This window comes from Manis pentadactyla, chromosome 11 (genome assembly GCF_030020395.1).
Source record: "Manis pentadactyla isolate mManPen7 chromosome 11, mManPen7.hap1, whole genome shotgun sequence".
NCBI classification, from domain to species: domain Eukaryota; kingdom Metazoa; phylum Chordata; class Mammalia; order Pholidota; family Manidae; genus Manis; species Manis pentadactyla.
The window spans coordinates 5,632,830-5,657,329 of record NC_080029.1 but is presented as its reverse complement, the minus strand read 5'-3'; the positions used below and the strand labels follow the sequence as shown (position 1 = coordinate 5,657,329).

Sequence of the window (24,500 nt, the reverse complement as noted above, 5' to 3'; positions counted from 1 at the left end):
GAGCCAGAGGGGGCGGAGCCGAGCGGGCGGGGGCGGTGCTGGGTCGCGCCCGGCCTGGGGTTGAGCCGGCGCGCGGCGCTGACAGCTGAGTCGCCTCACCGTCTCCCACCCCTTCGTTGCCCGGCCCTGACCCCGGCCTGGTCTGCCCCGCCATGGGCCCTGGGCTCCTACTGCTGCTCGGCAGCGCCGTCTTGGTCGTCTTCGGCCTCTGCTGCACCTTCGTGCACCGAGCTCGCAGCCGCTACGAGCACATCCCCGGGCCGCCGCGGCCCAGGTGAGCGGGGGGTGGGGGCGGGGGCCTGGATGGGCGCTTGGATGGGGGGCCGGGGGACCGTGTCCAGTCCGGCGTCGGGGCCGGGGGTCCAGCCTCGCCATTGCGCGCGGCGGCTCGGAGAGCACTGCAGGGAGAGGGGCGCTAACTATTCTTAGTAACAAATTACTCACGGCGGCAGCAGCTGCTCGGCGCCCACCGCGCTCTGCCGGGCCCTACAAACGTGATGACAACGACAACCCTGTTAGGTAGGCGCTATTGTTACCCCATCGTTCAGACAAGGAGACTGAGGCGCGCAGAGGCAAAGTCACCTGCCCAAGGTCACCCAGTTGGTAAACCTAGATTTAAACCCAGGTCAGCCTGGCGCTAAAGTGGGTGCTCTTAACTTCGGGACTTGGATGAGGTCACACTCAGCCTGGACTGGAACACTGTACTTTGGTCACATTCCCCATTGTTTGTATTTTGTCCTGGTCCATCCTTTTTGTTTTCTCCTTAGTACTTCCATTCCATCCTTGGCCCCCACCCCCACTCAGCTTACCTCCCCCTCGCCCGAAGCTTACCTTTCTGAAGCTTAAATCAGTGGTGTCCTTTCTCTGCTCCAAAGGCTTCCCACCACTTTAGAACTCAATCTAATTCTAAATTAAGACCGCTCCAGCCAGCAAGGCCCTGTACTGCTCTTTCCCCACTTGCTAACTCACTGCCCCCCAGTCTTTCTGCACCTGCACCCCAGCTGATTCCCTCCTCCAAGGTCTTGCTGTTCCCCATCCACCCTGTGTAAAGCCCAGCCAGACCCAAACTCCTTATGGGGCCATCAACCCTGAAGTTACCTTTGTTTACCTGTTGACTGTTCACCTGTTGACTGTCTGTCTCCCCCTTTAGAATGTGAGCCCCAGGAGGGCAGGGATGCTGTGTGTTCATTTGTGTATCCCCAGTGCCTGGCACATTGCATTTGCTCAATAAATATTTGTTGAACGAATGAAGAAACAATGGTATAAGAGACACTTTTTACACCTCAGGACATGAATATTCTGGAAGGCACCCACCTCCAGCACCAACCAGATGCCCTAGCATTAGAAGCCTACATCCCTGTTTGGTGGGTTCAGAACGACCACTGTACCTGGTGACATAGGGAGGCAGCTGTTTTCCCTGCTGCCTCTCTGTCCTCCCAAGTGCCCTGTCCTACCCTGGGGTCTTCCTGACCCCTTTTCCCTTGCTTAGCAGCTCTTTCACACCACCCAAATGGTTCTTCTCCCAGCCTTCTAGGCTTGGCTTAAATGCTCACTCCTCAGGGAGGTTCCCCCTGCTCCTATGCTCATATATGTCACTGTAATGATAATTGGGTAATTATCTGTGCAACCACTTGTTAAGTGTCTGTCTCTCCCATAGGCCTGTGTCTGTCTTGTTCACTGCTGTGTCCTGACATCCAGCCCAGCAGCACCTAGTACATGCACAGTAGACACTTGATAAACAGGGATTCAAGGTGGATGGTGGAAATCTGCAAGTTTTGTTAGGTACCTAATCAGCCTTTCAAGCTTTCCAATCAGCTGTCAGCAGCTTGGACCTGAATGAGTTTCGCACTTGTTCTGATAGGTCTTGTCATCATTTGGCCTTCTCATAAGCCCAGATGCTCCAGCCACTGCAGACTCGGTCCAGTTCTCTGAGGAAGCAGAACCTAAATCAAACCCTCTCTTCACATCTTTTGTTTTTAATTGCATTTTAAAAATAAAATTATGTATCTCATAACATTTTATGTTAAACATAAAATTTTAAAGCCTACCATTTTTAGTATAGTGACGAGTTGTTCAGTCATCACACTAGTTCCAGAACATTTCATCACCTCAAAAACAAACCCTGTACCTATTGGCTGTCACTCCGCCTTCCACTTCTGTCCGACCCCCAAGCCCCAGGCAGCCTCTAATCTGCTCCCTGTCTCTATGGATTTGCCTGTCCTGGACATCTCCTATAAATGGAATCATACAATATGTGGCCTTGTGTGTCTGGCTTCTTTCATTCAGCAGGGTCATCCATGTAGTAGCATGTGTCTGTATTTCTTTCCTTTTTATGCCTGAGTTTTCTCCCAAATTGTTCACCATAGAATCTACATGTGACCTACCGTGTGTATGGGTGGGTGGAGGAGTAGGAGGCGGTGGAATATAATTATGGGCGGGCTCTTTATTCTAAGGATGTGAACTGAAGGACGCATATGCAAAAAGACTGTGGATTAAAAATTGGTTGGTGGTCAAATATAAAACGGCACCAAATGAAAGTTCTGGAACTTCTGGCACAGATCAAATGCTTTGGCATTCAAAGCCTGAAATGCCAAAACCCCTTGGTGCTTCAGGGCTTTGCCAGCTTGCAGGCAAGGCACCTTCCGCCCTGCAAGAGGCAGCTGCTGTGCTTCCCCACCCCCACCCTTCATCCTTCATCCTCTGCAGGAGTCACCAGGATGCCCTCTCCTCCAGGACGTCTTCCTTGAGTGTCCCACCTTATTACAAACAACATCCTACTGCAAAGATCCGCGTAACAGCTGAAAACTCAGACTCCTGTTTAGATCCCACACCAACACTTGTAGCTTCTTTATTTCTCTGCTACTGTTCTAAACTTCCTCATTGTCTCCCTCCCACTCTCCTGGTAGTGTGGGGTGAGTGTAAACTTGACAATGAAAAGTCTCTCTCTGGTTTTATTTATTTTGGAGTAAGATTTTCTGGTTTGACTCCTGGGCAGAGCTGCTCCCTCCTCTGACCCCTCCTTGCCAAGTTGCAGGGTTTGGGGTGGGGGGTGGTGATTGCTGTTCAGCAAGTTGCTGGGTGGTTCCTGGTGATGGTGGAGACCCACGGTTGGCTCTGTTGGGTGGCCCATCCGGTGGATGTTGGTGGATGTCGCCACCCTATCCCTCTGGCACAAGCAACAATCATGCCCCCTGTCCTGCACTCTTGATGGGTGGCCCACCCCTTGGCCACTGTGCGGGCTCCCTTCATCCTTCTGGCTGGCCTCACAGTGGGCCCTCCAGATGACCTCTGCTTCAGTCACTGCCCAAGACTTTCTCGGGTCACAGAAAACCTTGGTTTTCCCCTGTACTAATCACAATGTTATAGGAAACCTCAGGTGCTGGGGCCCTGGCAAGGGAGGGGGATTCTTGCCTTCCCCGATCTCCCTGGGCTGCTCTGCCATATCCAGTGTACCAACAGGGGTGTGCTAGGTGGGCATCTGTCATTCCCCTTCACCCCCTCCCTCCTCCAACCAGTATTCTTCCATGCCCTCATTCCACCGTCCCTTACCTGTTTATTTCTAACACCTGGTCTTCCTGCTGTCCTTCGCCTTCCCAGCGCCCCCTGCAGGAACTTGGAGGCATGGGTCTTAGTTCCTTTTCTTTCCAATCGGCGGGGATACCATGCCTCTCTGTGCCTTTAGCCCTCTCGAGTTGTTACTCACCTTACTCCCCAGGCGGCACTGGACCCCAGATAAGGCAGAGGCTCTCAGGCCTGGGAGGGTGAGGAAGGTCCAGACTCTGTTCTCACTAGGATGTCTCCAGAGAACATTCTTCCAAAATGTGCAGCTTTGGGAAGTGACTGTGGATACGAGATTGTTCAGGAAATGGAGCCAGTCGTGTGTGTGATGTCCACCGTCCCTCCTTCTGCAGGTGGAGTGGTGTAAGTTCAAGGCCATTTGCCTCAGATGGGCCTCAGCTGCCCAGCGGCCACACTGCACTTCCTTCTTGTGCATATGCGCGCCCACTCTGGAGTGTTCTGGCCTCCTCCTCAATCCCTGTCACCTCTCCCTCAATCCGCAATCTCGGGCTTTCTTCTTGCCTCCTACTGCCCTGTTCCAATGGAGGGAGCAGCCTGAGAGAACCTCCTTCCATGGTTCTCGGCCACACCTGCCCCCTGGTGGCACCGGGCCCTTGCGCCCTTCCGGCTGCAATGGCAGTGGCCCCCAGCTCAGCGACCCTGCCCCAGCAATGCCCCGTCTCTGCTAACGTCTTTCTCTTCTGCATCATTCCCAGTTTTACAGAATATGCTGTAAAATATCCAACCACTCTTCTCTTCCCCCTCTTGTTCCCTCCAACTGCCCCCTGAGCCCCGTGTCTGCACCCGGCCCCCCTCCGGCCCCCACCAGGAGCCTGCCAGTCCTGGGGCCCCCAGTCCTTCCTCCCATTCTCTTTTGAAGCCCTACCCTTTTGGGCGCTGATCCCCACCCCCACCCGTCCACCCAACCTGCTCTGGTCAGGGCCCCCGTGGCCCGCCTCCACGGAGCTCAGCGCAGCCCCCATGCGTCCCATCTCGCCGGGTCCCTGGCTCGCCTGGGGGCCCCCATCCCTCACTCCTCCTGGCCTCGCCTTCTTCGCAGGCAGGCTTCACACTTCCCTCTCCCCAGCTCACCTGGTCAGTCTCCTGGCTAGTTGTCCCTTTGTTGCCTGACACCTCGGCGGTGGCTCAGACCCGGGGCCTCCTCTCTGGCTACACTCACCCAGTGTCGTCTAAGCCAGTTGCTGAGCTCACAGGCCACCTCTCTGCTGAGGACTCTCACAGTTACATCCCTAGCCTGGAGCCCTCCAGCCTCCAGGTATTTCCCTGCGGCTTGTCTTCCACTTGAAACAGGCCCCGCAGACCTAATAGGTTCAAAGCTAAACTCCTAATTTCACCCAGTGGTGTCAGGTTGTTCCCCCAGCTGTCCTAAGAAATGGATTGAAATGTAACTTACAAGCGGTAATACCCTGGGGGTTGGGGGCTGAACAGAGAGAGAAAGTCAGACAGCCAACAAGGCAAGTTACCTCTGGGGGCATCTGAGGCACAGCCACCAGGGGGAGCCCTGGGACCCCACTGAGTTGGAGGAGCCCCGGCCAGGTTTGGTGGTGGAGGGCTGCTTTGGGGCATGTTGAGCTGCACCTGGCGGCCCACCCCTCCTGCAGGCAGAATCTTGGTGCTGGCCTTTGGAGCCTGCCCGCTTTCGTAGACAAGGGCAGGGGCCGGGCACAATGGGGTCAGCTTCCCCAACAAGCCCCCACTCAGTCCTCCCAGCCATAGTAAAGGGCAGCTCTGTTCCTTCTCCCAGCGGCCCAGGCCAAAAGCCACAGGGTCATCATTGGCACCTCTCTCAGCTCCCCACCCAAACTGGCAACAAGTCTGGCTGGCTCGGCCTACCATCTGGTACGTTCAGAACCAGACTTCTCACCTCCACTGGTCTGAGCCTCTCAGAGTTCCTTGCTGGTGCCCCTGTGCCCACTCCTGCCCCCCACCCACCCCATTTGCCCATTTACTCTCAGCACAGCAGCAGTGAGACTGAGCCATTTAAAATCTGAGTCAGATTCCATCTCTGCACTGCTCAAGTGCCCTAGGACCTGCACTTCACCAAAGTCAAAGAAAAAGTTTAGACAATAGCCCAGAAGTCTGTACGCGGCCTGCTCCCTACCTTGGTAGCCCCATCCATTGCACCACATTCACCTCAGGCACTCAGCTCTAGCCATACTGCCTTCTCAGTATTCCCTGAACTCAATAAACATACCCCTACCCCAGGACTTCTGCACCGGCCATTCCTTTTTCCTGGAATGCCTTCCCCCAGATGCCTATGAGGCTCAATCTCTCTCTTCTTCCAGCTCACATGTCACTTTCTTAGAAGGACATTTGCTGACCTGCCTGAATAGAATGGCCACCCCTACTCCTTATACCCCATCTAATTTTTCTCCCATCATTCTCAGACTTTATATTTATTTACTTATTTGTTTATTTATTCTGTCTCCCCCAGGAGAATGTGAGTTCCCTGACCTAGAACACCCCAACTGAAGTTTCATTGTCACCCATTCTGCTTGCTATAGTAAGTGAGCTTGATTGGAGTAAAATAATATAGGAGACAGGAAGTCATGAGTACCTTGAAATGTACCACAAGATGACACCAAACAGACTCATTTACAGTCTGGTGGTCACACTACAGACTTAGCATGACCAAGCAATTCCCTGGTGAGAAGGACACTGGGGCACTTTGGTACCAGCAATGCAACTATGGACTTCACCTCTCCAGCCTCGGCTGCCCTACCTATGAATGAAGTGGTGTAAGGAGGTCAGGTGGAATGAAGCTTGCTTAGCAGCATTGTTTAAAAACCAATTCAAGTTCAACCAAGCAAATCGGAAGGATCTAATAAACTCTATTAAACAATTTACACATCGGGCAACCTCGCCTTCAGCAAGTAGACTGGTGTGCTATTGACCTGGAGAAGGAAAGGTTTTTAAAGGGAGAGAGGGAATGAGGGGGAAAAAGGAGGTCATTAGGAGAGAATCCATTGTTTTTGGAGGCAAAGTCGCCCTCCTAAGGGGAACAAAAGGGGTCTTTCAATAAATTTCCTAGTGCTGACCAGGAAATCCCATTGATGGGTTAAAGGTTACATTCTGCAGGGTGGGGCTGAAATTGTGGTTGGTTTAGGCATCAAGTCTTGGTTTGCTGACATGAAACTATTAGCATGAACCACTACTCCATCTTCGTGCCTGTGGTTTTCTTTTTCACTATTCCTCCTTTTTGATCAGATTCTCAGCTCAACTGAGAGATGTGATAAAAATTTAAGACATCAGCACCACTCGCAGCTACTGCTCCTTATTTACCACAGCTTTTCTTGATCCTTTGCCTGGTATTCACAGGTGATGATGTTTTTGCTTAATCTCTGTGATATTCACGGATTACAACTTCAGGTTCACAATTTTTAAGTTGGTCATCCTCTTCCTTCTTTTTCTGACGTTCCAGTCTCAGAGTGGTAGTTAGCGACCACAAAAATGCATTTAAAGCTCTGAGACAATACAACAAGTCAGGGAGATTATTATGATTGTTATAAACAGAGTAATTCCCTGTGTTTGGAGTGCACTTCAGACCCATGGTCCACCAGACCAAGGCAATCAAAATTCCATAAATGAAAGAAGACCCCTCTGAAGGCGTTGCCTTTTAAAGGCAAGTGGCTTTTTCTGTGATTCTATGTACCTCCTGAGTTTCAACTTCCCCAGAAACGTTAATCCAGGTGCAGCAGGTGGTGCTGGCCAGAGCACAGACACCTCCCAGCTTAGCTGAAAGATAATGAAAATTTGGCCAAATATTCTAAGGATCTTCATTGGGCAGCTATTGTCTTAATAATGGAACATGCAATCTCTTCAAGAGTTAAAGAGAGGCTTCTAATTACATTTTTATTTACATTTATTCCTTAGCCAACTTGACCGACCACACATTAAAATTCCTTTCCCAAAAACCTTCTACAAGATTATTTTTCACATCTTGATTTTGTCTTACATATTCCATAGCCAGTTTTACTTTAAGGCTTCAGGACAAAATGACTTACTTTTCTCTCTTTCAAAAAAAACCCAAACCATTTCTATTCCTCATACCTTCTCTCACTGAAAACACACACCCTACATTTCTTCAATACAGAGATGTGTCCCTTATTGTTTCTAGTAGCCTTATTTACACTAGAATTCTTCTAGAAGCCCTGAATTCTAGAGAAAACTAAGTAGTAAGCAATTGCCAGCTATAACACCAGCATCCTTTAACTTTGCAAATTTATGAATATATTTCATAATTCTTAGAGGCACATGCTTTTTTCAGTTTTTTAATGTAGCACTAACACATCCAAAAGTCTTTTCGTTTATCTGTAATAACCAGAAGTAGATAAAAACTATGTTAAGTAATCAATGTTTCATTATTTTATCTTATTTGGAAATGTTCTAGATATTCAATGTATTTAACTTAACTCATTACTTAGCAAACATTTAAGGTTTCAGGTTACCAAAAAGGTTTTGAAAGCTATTTTTTTTACCACTTTTTTAAATTAAGGTATCATTGATATACACTCTTATGAAGGTTTCACGAGAAAAACAATGTGGTTACTACATTCACCTTTATTATTGAGACCCCCGCCATGCCCCATTGCAGTCACTGTCCATCAGTGTAGTAAGATGCCACAGAGTCCCTACTTGTCTTCTCTGTGCTACACTGTCTTCCATGTGACCCCACACACACCATGTGCACCAATAATAATACCCCACAATCCCCTTCTCCCTCCCTCCCCACCCACCCTCCCCCACCCCTCCCCTTTAGTAACCAGTAGTCCCTTCTTGGAGTCTGTGAGTCTGCTGCTATTTTGTTCCTTCTGTGTTGCTTTGTTGTTATACTCCACAAATGAGGGAAATCATTTGGTATTTGTCTTTCTCTGACTGACATATTTCGCTGAGCATAATACCCTCTAGCTCCATCCATGTTGTTGCAAATGGTAGGATTTGTTTCTTTCTTATGGCTGAATAGTATTCCATTGTGTATATGTACCACATCTTCTTTATCCATTCATCTAGTGGTGGACACTTAGGTTGCTTCCATATCTTGGCTATTGTAAATAGTGCTGTGATAAACATAGGGGTGCATATGTCTTTTTGAATCTGAGAAGTTGTTTTCTTTGGTTAAATTCCAAGGAGTGGAGTTCCTGGGTCAAATGGTATTTCTATTTTTAGTTTTTTGAGGAACCTCTATATTGCTTTCCACAATGGTTGAACATTGGAAGCTATTTTTAAGTAAAAGTTTTATCATATCAAGTTACTGTTGACAAATTTTGTGACAGAGATAATATGAGCTTATTCTTAATAAATGTAGAAGGAATAAAAGTTTATATTTAATGTTGGTAGTTTTAAAGAAATGTCTATTTTAATTAGATCATTCGATTTTGTTTATTTTATTTAGATTTTGTTTATTAAGGATTAATCCCAGATCATGTGAACTTGAAAAACATTTGGGTTAGTTTTTGAGAGTTTTAGAATTGCCAGTCCTTAAAAGCACTTGTCTTTAAGCCAACTAAATAGAACTTTTTAAAAATTAATTTTAACAAAAGCATCCAGAGGTAGATAAATATCATACATTGGTAACACACACATACATAGGAATACTTGAACAGAGACTTCATAGTTACTAATATTTGTGGAGAAGACACATAAGATTTGTATTTGTCTTAGGGAGGCTGCGATCTGGGCAAGAGAGATCTTTTACAGCTTATATTTTAAAAAGGCCATCCCCCAACTTTTTCCCCTGTAGTCTCAGCTTACATTTCAAAGACATGACAAGGAAGTTCTGTTTATTTACATAAACAAAACAAACAGGTATGTGCACCTGAACCCTCCAGCACAAACCAAAAGATGTCACTGTGAACCGGCCAGGAGAAGACGGGCACCACCAGAGATTCCCAATGTGGACATACCAGCAGACTCCAGTAAAGCTGCAGACTGGAACTGGAGAAGGGATTAAACCAACAAACCCCGGTAAATGGGAGCTGTGGACTGGATCTAGAGAAGAGATTCCAATGTGGAATTACAGACTGAACCAAGGGCTAAGAACCGGCTCTCTGTGAGAGCCTAGAATCTAGATCAACCCATTAACCCCGGACTGGAGAGGGGTGCCACACCTACGTTTCTAGTTGTCTCCAGATGCCGCCAGACATTCACTTCACATCCCACCACTGCCACCAAATCTGTTCAAGAAACAAAATTCAGCCAAGTATATTTGAAGCTCTAACTAATCGGCTTTACTAAACAATTAATGTGTTGGGTGGCACCCTCTCCAGCAAGCAGAGAGGTAGCTCAACATACCATAGGAAAGGAAGGTTTTTGAAAGGCAAAGAGCATAAAAAAAGGAAAGAAAATTGTTAGCAAGACATCATTGTTTAGACAGGATTGCGCTCCCGAGGGGAAAGGGTGTCCCAGGGGACTACCTCCAGGAGACTCCACTTTGGCTGGATAAAGTCACATTCCTTGGGGGGCTGAAACTGCGCTTACATTTGTATTAAGTCTTGGCTTGCTGTCGTGATTGGCATGAAGACTCATCTCTGGGCCCGGGATTTTCTTTTTAACAGCTTGGTGCCTGGCATTCATATCAATGAATGTCTCAAGGTAATTATACACAACATTACTGAGCCCTTTCTGCATGCCAGCCCCCAACCTCTGCACCCACAGATGGTCTGGCTCCTCCCTGCCTCCCCTCTAAGGAGGCCTCTGGAGCCAGTGCCTGCTGAGCCTAAGCCAGGGCCGTGCCTCCTCATGCCTCCGTCCTCTGTGATATGGACTTAGTGACGCTTTTCTCACAGGGTCCTGTTGGGAAGGGAGCACTCTTTAATGGTGACTTCTGGTGATTTTAATGTCTCCCATTTCTTCTAGTTTCCTTCTAGGACACCTCCCTTGCTTTTGGAAAAAGGATGAGGTTTGTGGCCGTGTGCTCCAAGATGTGTTTTTGGACTGGTGGGTCCTAACTTGTCATTTATTGCCCTTACTCCCATCCAGGTCCCTCATGGGATAGCGCCCCCATCCAGCACACATACTCCCCACTCCCTGGCCAGGTCACTCCCTTCCCTGGCAGTCCGTCCCCTGGGTGGAGAGGCAGACCAGGCTGGTTTAGAACACAAGCTCTGCCTTTTGCTAACTGACCTTGGCTAACTGATCTTAGACCAGCCATCAGACACTGTGAGCCTCAGTTTCTTCATCTGTAAACTGGGTGGGTGTATCTAGGTAACAGTCATTATTTGGGGTGATGATTTACCCATTTCAAATCATTTTCAAAGACATGATATTGCTTGATTTCCAGCACATCCTTTTGGGGTGGAGTAATGTAGCAATCCTATTTTAATGGATGTGGAAACTGAGGCCCAGGGGGGAGGTGACTCAGTTGTGAGTCAACAACAGGACAGAGCCTTAGCCCCAGGCCCATACTGAGCCCTCTCCTTGGAGGGGACACCCTTTTCCTCATCTGGACCTGGGCCAATGATATCAGCTCTCCAGTAGCTGACAGCCTTCTCTGTGGCACTTTGATTTCCAGGGCTAAGAAGTATGGACCTGTTGTGCGGGTCAACGTCTTCCACAAAACGTCGGTCATCATCACGAGCCCCGAGTCGGTCAAGGTAGGAAGCTGGGTGGTTTCCATGGGGAAAGCTCTCCTCTTCCCTGGGATGGGGGCAGGGAATTTGGCTCTATAGACCGTGGGAGAAATGTTCCAGAGTCACCTGCATTTGGGCTGGTTTCCCGAAGACCCAAAAGGGTAAGGCATCTTTTCCTCTAATCACCCATCATTTGGGGGGCTTCTAAGGCAGGGCTGTTTGATGTGGGGTGAGTAGGGACTTTGCTGTCAGACCCATGTGGGTGGAGAGTTTTGCCCAGCTAGTGCACACACATTTAACTAGTTCACTTCCTTCACTTAGCCCTGCTTCCCACATCTGCAAGGTGGGATTATAACCCCTCTCTCTCAGCAATGATGAAAATTAAAAAGTCATCAATTTGTTTAACAAAGGGTCAAAAGATCCTTAAACATGTTTTCTGTGTACTTCACAATTTTTAACCCACTTAATCCTCATAGGGATAAGGACTCTTATTAGTCCTCATTTTAGTGATGAAGAAACAGAGGTAGGCAGCATTAATTGGTCTGTAGTGTGTGCAGGAGGGTGTCTGCCATGTAAGCACTAAGAATGGCCATAGATCTACTTTTGAGTTGGCAGAACTGGGCTCAAATCTGGGTTCCTCCACTAACTAGCTATGGAACCTTGGATAAATTACTTCATCATTCTGTGCCTCAGTTTCCTCATTTGTAAAATAAGGGTGATGGCTCTCTTACAGGTGGTTTTAAGAATGGACCTGAAATAGTGTAAGTGAGCCATCCAGCCCATGCCTGGCACACAATTGCTCATTAAATAATGGTCCTATTATTCTCAGAATGGGTACTTAACTGATGTGTAGGATGATTCTCGGCATGGACGGTAGCTGTGGTGCCACTGAGAGGGATATAATACAACTTATTGTCCAGATCAGGAGACACGTTGAACAACTATGATATTTCTTACAGTATGTTAAAAATCATCTTTTTTAAGTTTAATTTCAAATACAGACAAGGTTTAAGACTTTATAAAGCATGCTACCAAAAACCATACACAAAGACCTACATGATACTCAGTGAGGAAAGAGGCTGAAAGACATGTATTAATATGATGAATCATATTGATTAATGTTCAAGCATCAAACCAACCTTGCATTCCTGGTCATCATACAGTTTGCTCATTGATACATGGATACATGGATACAATTTGCTCATCTTTTGTTAAGAATTTTTGTTTCTATGTTTATGCTTTTCTTTTTCTGGTTTCCTGTAAGCCTCATAAGATGAGTTGGGACATGTACCCTCTCCTGTTTTCTGAAGGAATTTTTATAAGAGTGTATTTGTATAGGTGTTATTTATTCCTTTTATGTTTGATAGACTTCACCAATGAAGCCATTTGGGCCTAGACTTTTCTTTGAAGGAGATGTTTTTTGTTTTGTTTTAATTACACATTCAATTTCTTATAATTGATATATAGCCTTTCATATTTTCTATTTTTTGTTGTGTTTAGTAAGTTGGGTCTTTCAAGGAATTTTCCCATTTCGTTTAAATTGCTGAAATTATTGGTATAAACTTGTCTACAATATTTATTATCCTTTTAATGTCTGCCAGATCTGTGCTGATGTCCCTTCTTTTATTCCTGAGACTAGTAGTTTGGGTTTTCTCTTATTTTCTTGATCAGGCTAGCCAAAGGTTTGTCCATTTTACTCATTTTTTTCAAAGAAGCAGCTCTTAGTTTTATTGGATTTCTCCATTGTTTGTCCATTTTCTATATTACTGATTTCGGTTCCATATTATTTCATTCCTCTACTCACTTTGGGTGTTCTTTGTTCTTGTTCTAATTTTTTAGTTTAGAGAATTGGTTTTAGACCTTGTTTCATCCTTAATATAAGCAGTTAAAACTATACATTTCCTGTAAGTGCTAGTTATGCACAAATGTACCACACATTTCAATGCATTGTTCTTTTATTTTCATTCAGTTCAAAATATTTTCTAACTTCCCTTGTGATTTCTTTTTTGAATCATGGATTATTCAGATGCATGTTGTTCAATTTCTAAATATGAAGGGATTCTGTAAATATATTTCTGTTACTGATTTCTAATTTAATTGTGTAAGGTCAGAGAAAATACTCTTCATGATTTCAATCTTTTTAAATTAACTGAAGCTTGTTATGACTTAGCACATGGCCTATCTTGACAAATGTTCATGAGCACTTAAAAGAATGTATGTTCTGTAATTGTTGAATGGGGTGTTTTAGAAATGTTGATTAAGTCAAAACTGTTGATAGTGTTATTAAAATCTTCTAAATTCTTACTGGTTTTCCATCTACTTGTTCTAGCAATTACTGGGAGAGGAGTGTTGAACTCTCTAACCACTATCATGGATTTGTTTATTTTTAACTTTCAGTTCTATAATTTTGCTTCATTTTAAAGTAATGTTATTAGGTGTGTATATATTTAGGATTGTTATGTCTGCAATGAATTGACCTCTTTATCTTTGGAAATACCCCCTTTACCCTTGGTAATATTCTATTCCCAAAGGATGTTTTCTCTGGTATTAATATAGCTACTCCAGCTCTCTTCTACTTAGTGTTGTGTGTTATGTCATTTTCTATCCTTTTACTTTTAACCTATCTGGGTTTTCCTCTGTAATGTAGGTTTCTTCAAGATAACATATAAGTGTGTCTTGCTGTTGTATACAGTCTGACAATCTCTCCCTTTTAATTGGAATGTTTAGGTCATTTACATTTAGTGCAATTATTGTTATGGTTAGGTTTAAATCTACCACATTGTTACTTGTTTTCTAGTCCTATCTGTTATTTGTTCCCTCTTGCTCTTTTCCTGCCTTCTTTTAGATTGAGTATGTTTTAGTATTCCATTTTATCTGCACTAGTGGCTAATTAGGTCTCATTCTTTCTCTCTTAGTGGTTGTTCTAGGGTTTATAGAATAGTCTTTAACTTATATGAATCTATCTTCAAATAATATTATACCACTTCATCTGTCCATTTTTAAGATTGTCTCTTTGTTATTGATTTCAGAAAGTTGATTATAATCTGCCTTGATGTACTTTTCTTTGCTAATTCTATGTAGGATTTTTTGAACTTCTTGGATATATGGGTCCCTTGAGCATATTTGTAATATTTTTAACAAATGTGTCAAAGTTCTTGTCTGCAAATTCCATCATCTCTCTTATTTCTTGGCCTGGGTGATAGGTCAGATTTTCCTGATGTCTAGTAATTTTATATTGGACACTGGACATTGTAAATTGTACTTTGTTGGGTGCTTGATTTTGTTTTATTCCTTTAAAGAGTGCTGGGCTTTGTTCTGGCAGACGGTAAAGTCATTTGCAGATCAATTTGATCCTTTCATCAGATTTGCTTTAAGCTTTTTGCGGAGTTGATCTAGAGGAGACTTTTACTCTAGAGCTAGTTTAGCCCCACTACAAAGGAGTGACTCTTCTGGGGCTGTTAATAATGCTAGGTAACAATAAATCATAGGGCTATATCTTTTTTCCCCTCTTTGTTCTCTCAGGATTCTCCATCCTGCACTGCTTGTTGACCAGTATCTGAAAACTGATATTTCACACATTTTGCCTATTTTTCTGATTGTTTATGGCAGGAGGGAAAGTCTCTGGCAGTTATCCCTTCGTGGACAGAAGTCTCCTGTCAGTGTGGTCAGGCAGAGGAGGCAGGGAGGTGCTTGGGGTACCCTGTGCATCCCTCATGTCCCAGGGTGATCAAAGGACTCCCCACCCCAGGGACAGCAGGCTGTGGGCAACCTGGGCTGTGGGAACACCTGGTAAAAGCCTGTGTTGAGGTTGCTGGGCCTCAAGGTTGAGAAGGGTAGGCACAGAACTTGGACCATTCAGGGATGTTTGAGAAGGGCCTTGGAGGTGGGCCTCCACTGTCATGGTCCTTTTGCAGGGACAAAACCTGTAGGAGTTGGGTAGTGAGGGAGCTTGGTTTACAAATGACAGTGTTTGGATGAGGATGGGGTCCCTAGGGTGTGACTCATGACCCAAATCCAGCCATCTGAGACTTCTTTTCAACTAAAAACTTAAAACCCCTTCTCTTCCTATCCTCCACGATAAATGTCCTGATTCATGTCCTTTGTCCACCACTCACTGTATGTGTGACATCAGGCCAGTTTCAAATCTCAGTTTCTTCATCTGTACGTAAGGTGAGCACAAAAAGTGCATCACATCTTGTTACAGAAAATACTGGAAAACCTGGACTGGATCGCTGACAGAAGAACCAAGTAGCACTTGGAGGTCTTGGAGTGTTGAGGTTTTATTCTTACACCAGCAGGCTCATAAGGGAGTAATCTCCCAATGTCTGAGCCCTGAGCACAAGCAAGGGGAGCAATTTATATTTTTTGATAGGTGGCATTTCAGCAGGCGCAGGGCAAAAGAGGAGCCTGGAGGAGGGGAGGGGGGAGATGGGAGGGCTTTGCCAGCCAGAGGGAAAAAGCAGTTTGATGACCTTGATGGCTGTGTTGAATATTTTCCTTATCACTCCCCCCTCTGATGCCCCTTTAAACACTTCATTTTAGCGAGCATCATCTTTTTGGTTTATGATAGGGTTATAATGGCTTGTATTTATACTTTTAATTGCTTTGAGCTAGGACTTTTTCCTTGTGACTTTTTCTTTAAGTCCTGAGTACTTTGTGAAGAACACAAATGATTATGTTTTTATGTATTTGTCAGTATGGGCCTTGTGTGTACAAGTTGAAATGAGTCCTTCAGACTCTTGATTAGCCTGTGCTTTGCAAAAAATACCCAGTTTTTCTCAGTCTTAATTTATTTTTATGCAGCTGAGCATTACACTCAGGCTGGCTTATCTGAGTGTGAGAGGACAGGTGCTAAAGGTGTAGGGCCACTGAGGGCAGCTCCCTTGGGTGATGACCATGCACTTTATAACTTTTGTACAGTTAAACATTATAGAGAGGTACTTTGGAAATGCAGGCTGAGATTTGAGTTCAGCTAGGAGAGACAGGTAAGCACAGTAAAACAACTTAATGATTACCCAATAGATAACAGAAAGGACAACTTTTTGAGGAACAATTTAGTCAGAGGGTGCAGCAGCAGAGAGTTCAATGCCCAGGATGAGAGATTCCATTCTGGTGAGGGCCAGGTTCCACGGCGTGCAGATGTTCATTAGTCAGAGGGTAATCATCAGATGCAGAGGTGGAGAGGATCTGGAGGTCTGGCTGGGCTTTCCACTGATGTATTTCTTTGTCCAAATTACAGGCCCTTTTCACTCTGGAATGATGGACCCATGGAATGATGCTTGTAACTTTGAGGGCAGTAGGAATAGTTAGAACAACAATGTGGGGCCCCATTTACTGAGGTTTGAGGGGGACCCTTCTTCAATTTTTGACTCAGACTGAGTCCTCAGCCTGGAAGGAATGTACTGGGGTCCCTAAGGAGATTGGGGCCCTTTCTATGGTACATTGCTGCAGCTTATTTAGGGTGGCTCTTAAGGCTTGGAGCTCTTCTCTTACTCCCTTATCTCCTATCTTGCGTAGGTTCCCTGGGAGGCTTCCGCTGGGGAGGGCGTCCATACATTAATTAAAAACGGGCAAAGCCTTGAGTCCCAGGTGTGCAGTGAGCCTGCAGGAGAGGCAGGGGCAGTAGGTCTGGCCACGGGAGGCCAGTTTCTTGGCAAAATTTAGCTAGGGTTCTTTTGAGGGTGCAGTTTATTGGCTCTACTTCCCCAGAACTTTGTGGCCTGAACACAGTGTGGAGTTTCCAGATAATGTTGAGAGATTTAGTTAAAATATGTACTGTATCTGCTACAAAGGCAGGTCTATTGTCACTGTGACTTGTAGATGGTAGGCCAATCTGGGGCACACTTTCTCTCAGGAGGACTTTGGCTATCTCTTGGCTTTGTTTTGTCCTGGTTGGGAAGGCTTTGACCCACCCATTACTAGAAGGTATTTGAGTTCTCTGCTTGGCTGGACATCTGTGAAGTCTATCTCAAGATTTTCAAAGGGGGCAACTCCTGCTCTTTGGACACCTGGCAGGGGTTGCGGTGCAGATTGAGCTTTATTTCTGGCACAAGTCATGCACTGCTGACTTAGTTTGGCTTAATAATGCTGGCAACTGGCTGAGGAGGGTTTTTAGTGCGGTTTTTCTTAGGTGGGTGAGCTGATGGTATTTGCTGACTAGATGACTTCTGGTTGCAGTTGGGACAAACATGCACCTGTCAGGCAGCATTCATCATTTTTTTTTAAGTTAGGGTGGCTCCTTCAGCCATGGTCCAGTCCTTCTCTTTTTCAGTGTACCTAGTGGAGGGGCCTCCACTGTGGGCTTTAGGGCCATGGTGAGGGAAGGAGCTTTATCTGGTTTTTTTTTTTTATAATTATTTTTTTATTGAACGGTAGTTGACACACGGTATTACATTACATTAGTTTCAGGTGTACAACATAGTGATTCAACATTTATATACATGACAATTCTAGGTACCAGCTATCACCACACCAAGCTGTTACAATATCTTGACTATACTCATTACATCCCGGTTACTTATTATTTTACCACTGGAAGTGTATACTTTTTTTTTTTTTTTTTGTGAGGGCATCTCTCATATTTATTGATCAAATGGTTGTCAACAACAATAAAATTCTGTATAGGGAAGTCAATGCTCAATGCACAATCATTAATCCACCCCAAGCCTAATTTTCATCAGTCTCCAATCTTCTGAGGCATAACAAACAAGTTCTTACATGGAGAACAAATTCTTACATAGTGAATAAGTTACATAGTGAACAGTACAAGGGCAGTCATCACAGAAACCTTCGGTTTTGCTCATGCATTATGAACTATAAACAGTCGGTTCAAATATGAATACTCATTTGATTTTTATACTTGATTTATATGTGGATACCACATTTCTCTCTTTGTTATTATTATTTTTAATAAAATGCTGAAGTGGTAGGTAGATACAAGATAAAGGTAGAAAACATAGTTTAGTGTTGTAAGAGAGTAAATGTAGATGATCAAGTGTGTGCCTGTAGACTATGTGTTAATCCAAGCTAGACAAGGGCAATAAAACATCCATGTATGCAGAAGATTTCTCTCAGAACGGGGGGGTGAGGTTCTAAGCCTCACCTCTGTTGATCCCCAATTTCTCACCTGATGACCCCCCTGCAACTGTGCCTGTCTTAGGTTGTTCCTCCCTTGAGGAATCTTACCCGTCTCTGGCTAACCAGTCATCTTCCGGGGCCATACAGGGAAATGTGAAGTTGGTAAGTGAGAGGGAAGCCTTATTGTTTGAAAAGGTTAGCTTTTTACTTCTTTGCATATTTATGCCCTGTGGCTTCTATGCCCAGCATTTGTCTTGAGGTGTCTTTACCACTTGGAAGAATTATGATACTCGGTAAATTTGATATGAGGCACGAATTCTATTTAAGGGTTGTAATTAGGAAGGAAGAAGAAAAGCTATAGAAGTAGCAGGCGGCAGAAAACATGGGAAGATTGATTATTTCTTTGACATCTTCTTATAGAGTAACTTCAGCATGTATAGGTTTTAAGCTACTACTTAAATTGCGCACACACATTAACATAATAGGAGTATAGTTACATAACCAAAGCATACCTGTAATTACCAGCCATCTCCAGTGAAACCAAGAAAACCAGTTAGGCACCTTAGGCATTTGTGAAAACTTATCTATGATATGGTGGATATTGTCCAACTGAACTTGAACAGTCTGAGAAAAATCAGACAAATTAAAACAACCCATTCCTGGGGAATGTTCACATCCCTTATGTTCTTTTTTTTTTTTTTTTTAATTATTTTTTATTGAAGGGTAGTTGACACACAGTATTACATTACATGAGTTTCAAGTGTACAACACAGTGGTAGAACATTTATATACATAATTCTAGGTTCCAGCTATCACCCTACCAGGCTGTTACAATATCTTGACTATATTCCTTATGCTATACATTACATCCCGGTTACTTATTTATTTTACCATTGGAAGTCTGTCCTTTTTTTTTTTTTTTTTTTTTGTGAGGGCATCTCTCATATTTATTGATCAAATGGTTGTTAACGACAATAAAATTCTGTATAGGGGAGTCAATGCTCAATGCACAATCATTAATCCACCCCAAGCCTAATTTTTGTCAGTCTCCAATCTTCTGAGGCATAACAAACAAGTTTTTACATGTAGAACAAATTCTTACATAATGAATAAGTTACATGGTGAACAGTACAAGGGCAGTCATCACAGAAACTTTCGGTTTTGCTCATGCATTATGAACTATAAACAGTCAGTTCAAATATGAATACTCATTTGGTTTTTATACTTGATTTATATGTGGATACCACATTTCTCTCTTTATTATTATTATTTTTAATAAAATGCTGAAGTGGTAGGTAGATACAAGATAAAGGTAGAAAACATAGTTTAGTGTTGTAAGAGAGCACATGTAGATGATCAGGTGTGTGCCTGTAGACTATGTGTTAATCCAAGCTAGACCAGGGCAATAAAACATCCACGTATGCAGAAGATTTCTCTCAGAACGGGGGGGTGAGGTTCTAAGCCTCACCTCTGTTGATCCCCAATTTCTCACCTGATGGCCCCCCTGCGACTGTGCCTGTCTTAGGTTGTTCCCTTATGTTCTTTTAACAGTAAATAGTCTGTAGGTGTAAGATTTTGGAGCGCTACAATTTGCACTTCTCCTAATTCTTGGTTGAGTTCCAACAGTATAGATCCAGTCAAATTTGTTGTTTTACTGTATGCACAGGCCAGCTTAGATATCTCCTTCATTCCCATGGCAAGTCCAGGAGCTGGTGGGATGAGTGCATCTACAGCTGTAGCAGTGCATGGATCTTTGTTGGGGTGTTTTGATGATCATCTTCTGGCATGAGTCTTCCAGAGAGTGCAGATGTTGGAAGTTCTTTTTCATATCGTATCTTAGTTCATTTTCGGGGTAGCCCAATTAGGCTTTGATCCTCTGTATAAACACGAACAGACCCTTTGCCTACACTTTTATATGCCCTTTATACCCTTGTGTAGAACTCATTGGAGGTCACCACACAGGAACTGCCCTTTTTCTTTTTTTTTTTTGGTGCTTTATCTGTTTTTATAGGCCACTGATTCACCTGTCTTATCTGCCAGCTGGTTATCCTGTATCATAGGGCTGTTTTTCTTTTGGTGTTTTTTACAATTCAAAATTGCTACTTTTTTGGGAGCCAGACAGCCTTGAGGAGTTTTAGTATTGTGTCAGCCAAGAGTTGGAGAGAAATCAGCGTCCCTGTGTATTTAAGAAGGACACAATAGGAAAGGAGCCAAGATGGCAGCGTGAGTACAGCAGCGGAAATCTCCTCCCCAAACCATAAGTATTCTTGAAAATACAACAAATACAACTATTCCTAAAAGAGAGACCAGAAGATACAGTAAAACAGCCAGACCACATCCACACCTGCGATAACCCAGCATCTCACGAAAGGGGTAAGATACAAGTCGCGGCCCAGTGGGACCCGAGCGCCCCTCACCCCAGCTCCTCGGTGGGAGGAGAGGAGTCAGAGCGGGGAGGGATTGGGAGCCCAGGACTGCTGAACACCCAGCCCCAGCCATCCGCACCGGGAGCGCAGACACACAGTGCGTGGTGTACTGGATACTAGGGACACGGGACAGGAAAACCTGCAAGTGGGTCCCTGCAGCTGGCGGCCCTGGGACAAAAGAAAAGCGAGTGCTTTTTGAAAGCCTTAAAGGGACAGGGGCCTCACAGCTGGACGGAAGCGTCCCAGGACACTCAGCCCAGCAGCTGGGAATCCTGGGGAACTCCAGGGGCCCCAACCCACTGGGTGGCAGCACACCTTGGACGCCCCTCACAGCGATAAACAGCCTCCTCCCCATTCCCCCTCCAGTGCTGCCCGCCAAAGCAGAGCAGCAACCTGAGGCCGGCCACACTGACAGTGGCCATGCAGAGCTTCCTCCACAGAGACACCGTCTGTCTGCAGCTGACCAGCACAGGCCACTAGGGGTCACCGTTCTCACAGGAGAGGAAGGCAAACTACCAAGAAGGGACATTCTCCCAGCTGACACACATGCCAATTCCCCACAACTACCTCTATCGCCATGAAAAGGCAGAAGAATTTGATCCAGACCAGACTAACAGAGGCAACCCCTGAGAAGGAGCTTGGGGAGATAGACCTAACCAATTCTTCCTGAAAAAGAATTCAAAATAAAGGTCAGAACCATGCTGATGGAGCTGCAGAGAAATATGCAAGAGCTAACGGACAAAGTAGGGAGGGAGACTGCAGAAATAAAACAATCTCTGGAAGGACTTAAAAGCAAAATGGATGAGATGCAAGAGGCTGTTAATGGAATAGAAACCAGAGAACAGCAGCACAGAGAAGCTGACGCAGAGAGAGAGAAAAGGACCTCCAGAAATGAAACAATATGAAGAGAACTGTGTGACCAATCCAAAAGGAACAATGTCCGCATTATAGGGGTACCAGAAGAAGAAGAGAGAGAAAAAGGGATAGATAGTGTCTTTGAAGAAATAATTGCTGAAAACTTCCCCAAACTGGGGGAGGAAATAGTCACTCAAACCATGGAAGCACACAGAACTCCCAACAGAAGGGACCCAAGGAGGACAACACCAAGACACATAATAATTAAAATGGCAAAGATCAAGGAAAAGGACACAGTTTTAAAAGCAGCTAGAGAGAGGAAAAGGTCACCTACAAAGGAAAACCCATCAGGCTATCATCAGACTTCTCAATAGAAACCTTACAGGCCAGAACAGAATGGCATGATATATTTAATGCAATGAAACAGAAGGGCCTTGAACCAAGAATACTGTATCCAGCACGATTATCATTTAAATATGAAGAAGGGATTAAACAATTCCCAGACAGGCAAAAGTTGAGGGTATTTGCCTCCCACAAACCACCTCTACAGGGTATTCTAGAGGGACTATTCTAGATGGGAGCACTCCTAAGACTAAACAGATGTTACCAGAGAAAATAAAATCACAGCACAGAAAGCAAACCTACCAAATACTAACTAAAGGCAAAAAATAAAATCAATTACCCACAAAAAGCAGTTAAAGGAAACACGAAAGAGCACAGAATAAAACAACCAACGTATAAAGAATGGAGGAGGAGGAATAAGAAGGGAGAGAAGAAAAGAATCTCCAGACAGTGTATATAACAGCTCAATAAGCGAGCTAAGTTAGGCAGTAAGATACCAAAGAGGCTAACCTTGAACCTTTGGTAACCACGAATCTAAAGCCTGCAATGGCAATAAGTACATATCTTTAAATAGTCACCCTAAATGTAAATGGACTGAATGCACCAATCAAAAGATACAGAGTAATAGAATGGATAAAAAGCAAGACCCATCTATATGCTGCCTACTAGAGACTCACCTCAAACCCAAAGACATGCACAGACTAAAAGTCAAGGGATGGGAAAAGATATTTCATGCAAACAGCAGGAAGAAAAAGGCAGGTGTGGCAGTACTACTTTCAGACAAAATAGACGTCAAAACAAAGAAAGTAACAAGGGATACAGAAGGCCATTACATAATGATAAAGGGCTCAGTCCAACAAGAGGATATAACCTTTCTAAATACATATGCACCCAATACAGGAGCACCAGCATATGTGAAACAAATACTAACAGAATTAAAGGAGGAAATAGAATGCAATGCATTCATTTTAGGAGACTTCAACACACCACTCACTCCAAAGGATAGATCCACTGGACAGAAAATAAGTAAGCACACAGAGGCACTGAACAACACACTAGAACAGATGGACCTAATAGACATCTATAGAACTCTACATCCAAAAGCAACAGGATACACATTCTTCTCAAGTGCACATGGAACATTCTCCAGAATAGACCACATACTACGCCACAAAAAGCCTCAGTAAATTCAAAAAGATTGAAATCCTACCAACCAACTTTTCAGACCACAAAGGTATAAAACTAGAACTAAATCGTACAAAGAAAGCAAAAAAGCTCACAAACACATGGAGGCTTAACAACATGCTCCTAAATAACCAATGGATCAATGACCAAATTAAAATAGAGATCAAGTAATATATGGAGACAAATGACAACAACAACACTAAGCCCCACCTTCTGTGGGATGCAGCAAAAGCAGTCTAAGAGGAAAGTATAGAGCAATCCAGGCATATTTAAAGACGGAGGAACAATCCCAAATGAATAGTCTAAAGTCAAAATTATCGAAATTGGAAAAAGAAGAACAAATGAGGCCTAAAGTTAGCAAAGGAGGGACATAATAAAGATCAGAGAAGAAATAAATAAAATTGAGAAGAATAAAACAATAGAAAAAAATCAATGAAACCAAGAGCTGGTTCTTTGAGAAAATAAACAAAACAGATAAGTCTCTAGCCAAACTTAAGAGAAAAAGAGAATCAACACACATCAACAGAATCAGAAACGAGAAAGGTAAAATCACGACAGATCCCACAGAAATACAAAGAATTATTAGAGAATACTATGAAAACCTATATGCTAACAAGCTGGGAAACCTAGAAGAAATGGACAACTTCCTAGAAAAATACAACCTTCCAAGACTGACCAAGGAAGAAACAGAAAATCTAAACAGACCAATTACCAGCAATGAAATTGAAGCGGTAATCAAAATACTACCCAAGAACAAAACCCCCCGGGCCAGATGGATTTACCTCGGAATTTTATCAGACATACAGAGAAGACATAATACCCATTCTCCTTAAAGTTTTCCAAAAAATAGAAGAGTAGGGAATACTCCCAAACTCATTCTATGAAGCCAATATCACCCTATACCAAAACCAGGCAAAGACCCCACCAAAAAAGAACATTACAGACCAATATCCCTGATGAACATAGATGCAAAAATACTCAACAAAATACTAGCAAACCAACTTCAAAAATACATCAAAAGGATCATACACCATGAACAAGTGGGATTCGTCCCAGGGATGCAAGGATGGTACAACATTTGAAAATCCATCAACATCATCCACCACATCAACAAAAAGAAGGACAAAAACCACATGATCATCCCCATAGATGCTGAAAAAGCATTCGACAAAATTCAACATCCATTCATGATAAAAACTCTCAGCAAAATGGGTACAGAGGGCAAGTACCTCAACATAATAAAGGCCATATATGATAAACCCACAGCCAACATCATACTGAACAGTAAGAAGCTGAGAGCTTTTCCTCTGAGATCGGGAACAAGACAGGGATGTCCACTCTCCCCACTGTTATTTAACATAGTACTGGAGGTCCTAGCCACGGCAATCAGACAAAACAAAGAAATACAAGATTGGTAAAGAAGAAGTTAAACTGTCACTATTTGCAGATGACATGATATTGTACATAA

General features: G+C 44.1%; 1 protein-coding gene and 1 long non-coding RNA gene across 3 annotated transcripts in view; one reads left to right on the top strand and one right to left on the bottom strand.

Annotated features, from left to right (window-relative positions):
- The window catches only part of LOC118910655 (cholesterol 24-hydroxylase), a 54,681-nt gene continuing 30,181 nt past the window's right edge, over nucleotides 1–24,500 (top strand). Inside the window, exons 1-3 of one of the 2 annotated variants that reach the window (XM_057488153.1) lie at nucleotides 1–274; nucleotides 10,435–10,515; nucleotides 11,090–11,171. In XM_057488153.1, the coding sequence (XP_057344136.1) occupies nucleotides 153–274; nucleotides 10,435–10,515; nucleotides 11,090–11,171 (285 nt within the window). In that variant the 5' untranslated portion in view covers nucleotides 1–152. The remainder of the gene's footprint in view (nucleotides 275–10,434; nucleotides 10,516–11,089; nucleotides 11,172–24,500) is intronic. The other variant, XM_036881998.2, reaches the window with a different exon arrangement.
- LOC118910656 (uncharacterized) lies at nucleotides 2,191–4,933 on the bottom strand. The gene is made up of 3 exons (XR_005024088.2): nucleotides 4,651–4,933; nucleotides 3,550–4,091; nucleotides 2,191–3,114 (listed from the first exon to the last, which is right to left on the bottom strand). It is a non-coding gene; the product is annotated as an uncharacterized LOC118910656 (long non-coding RNA).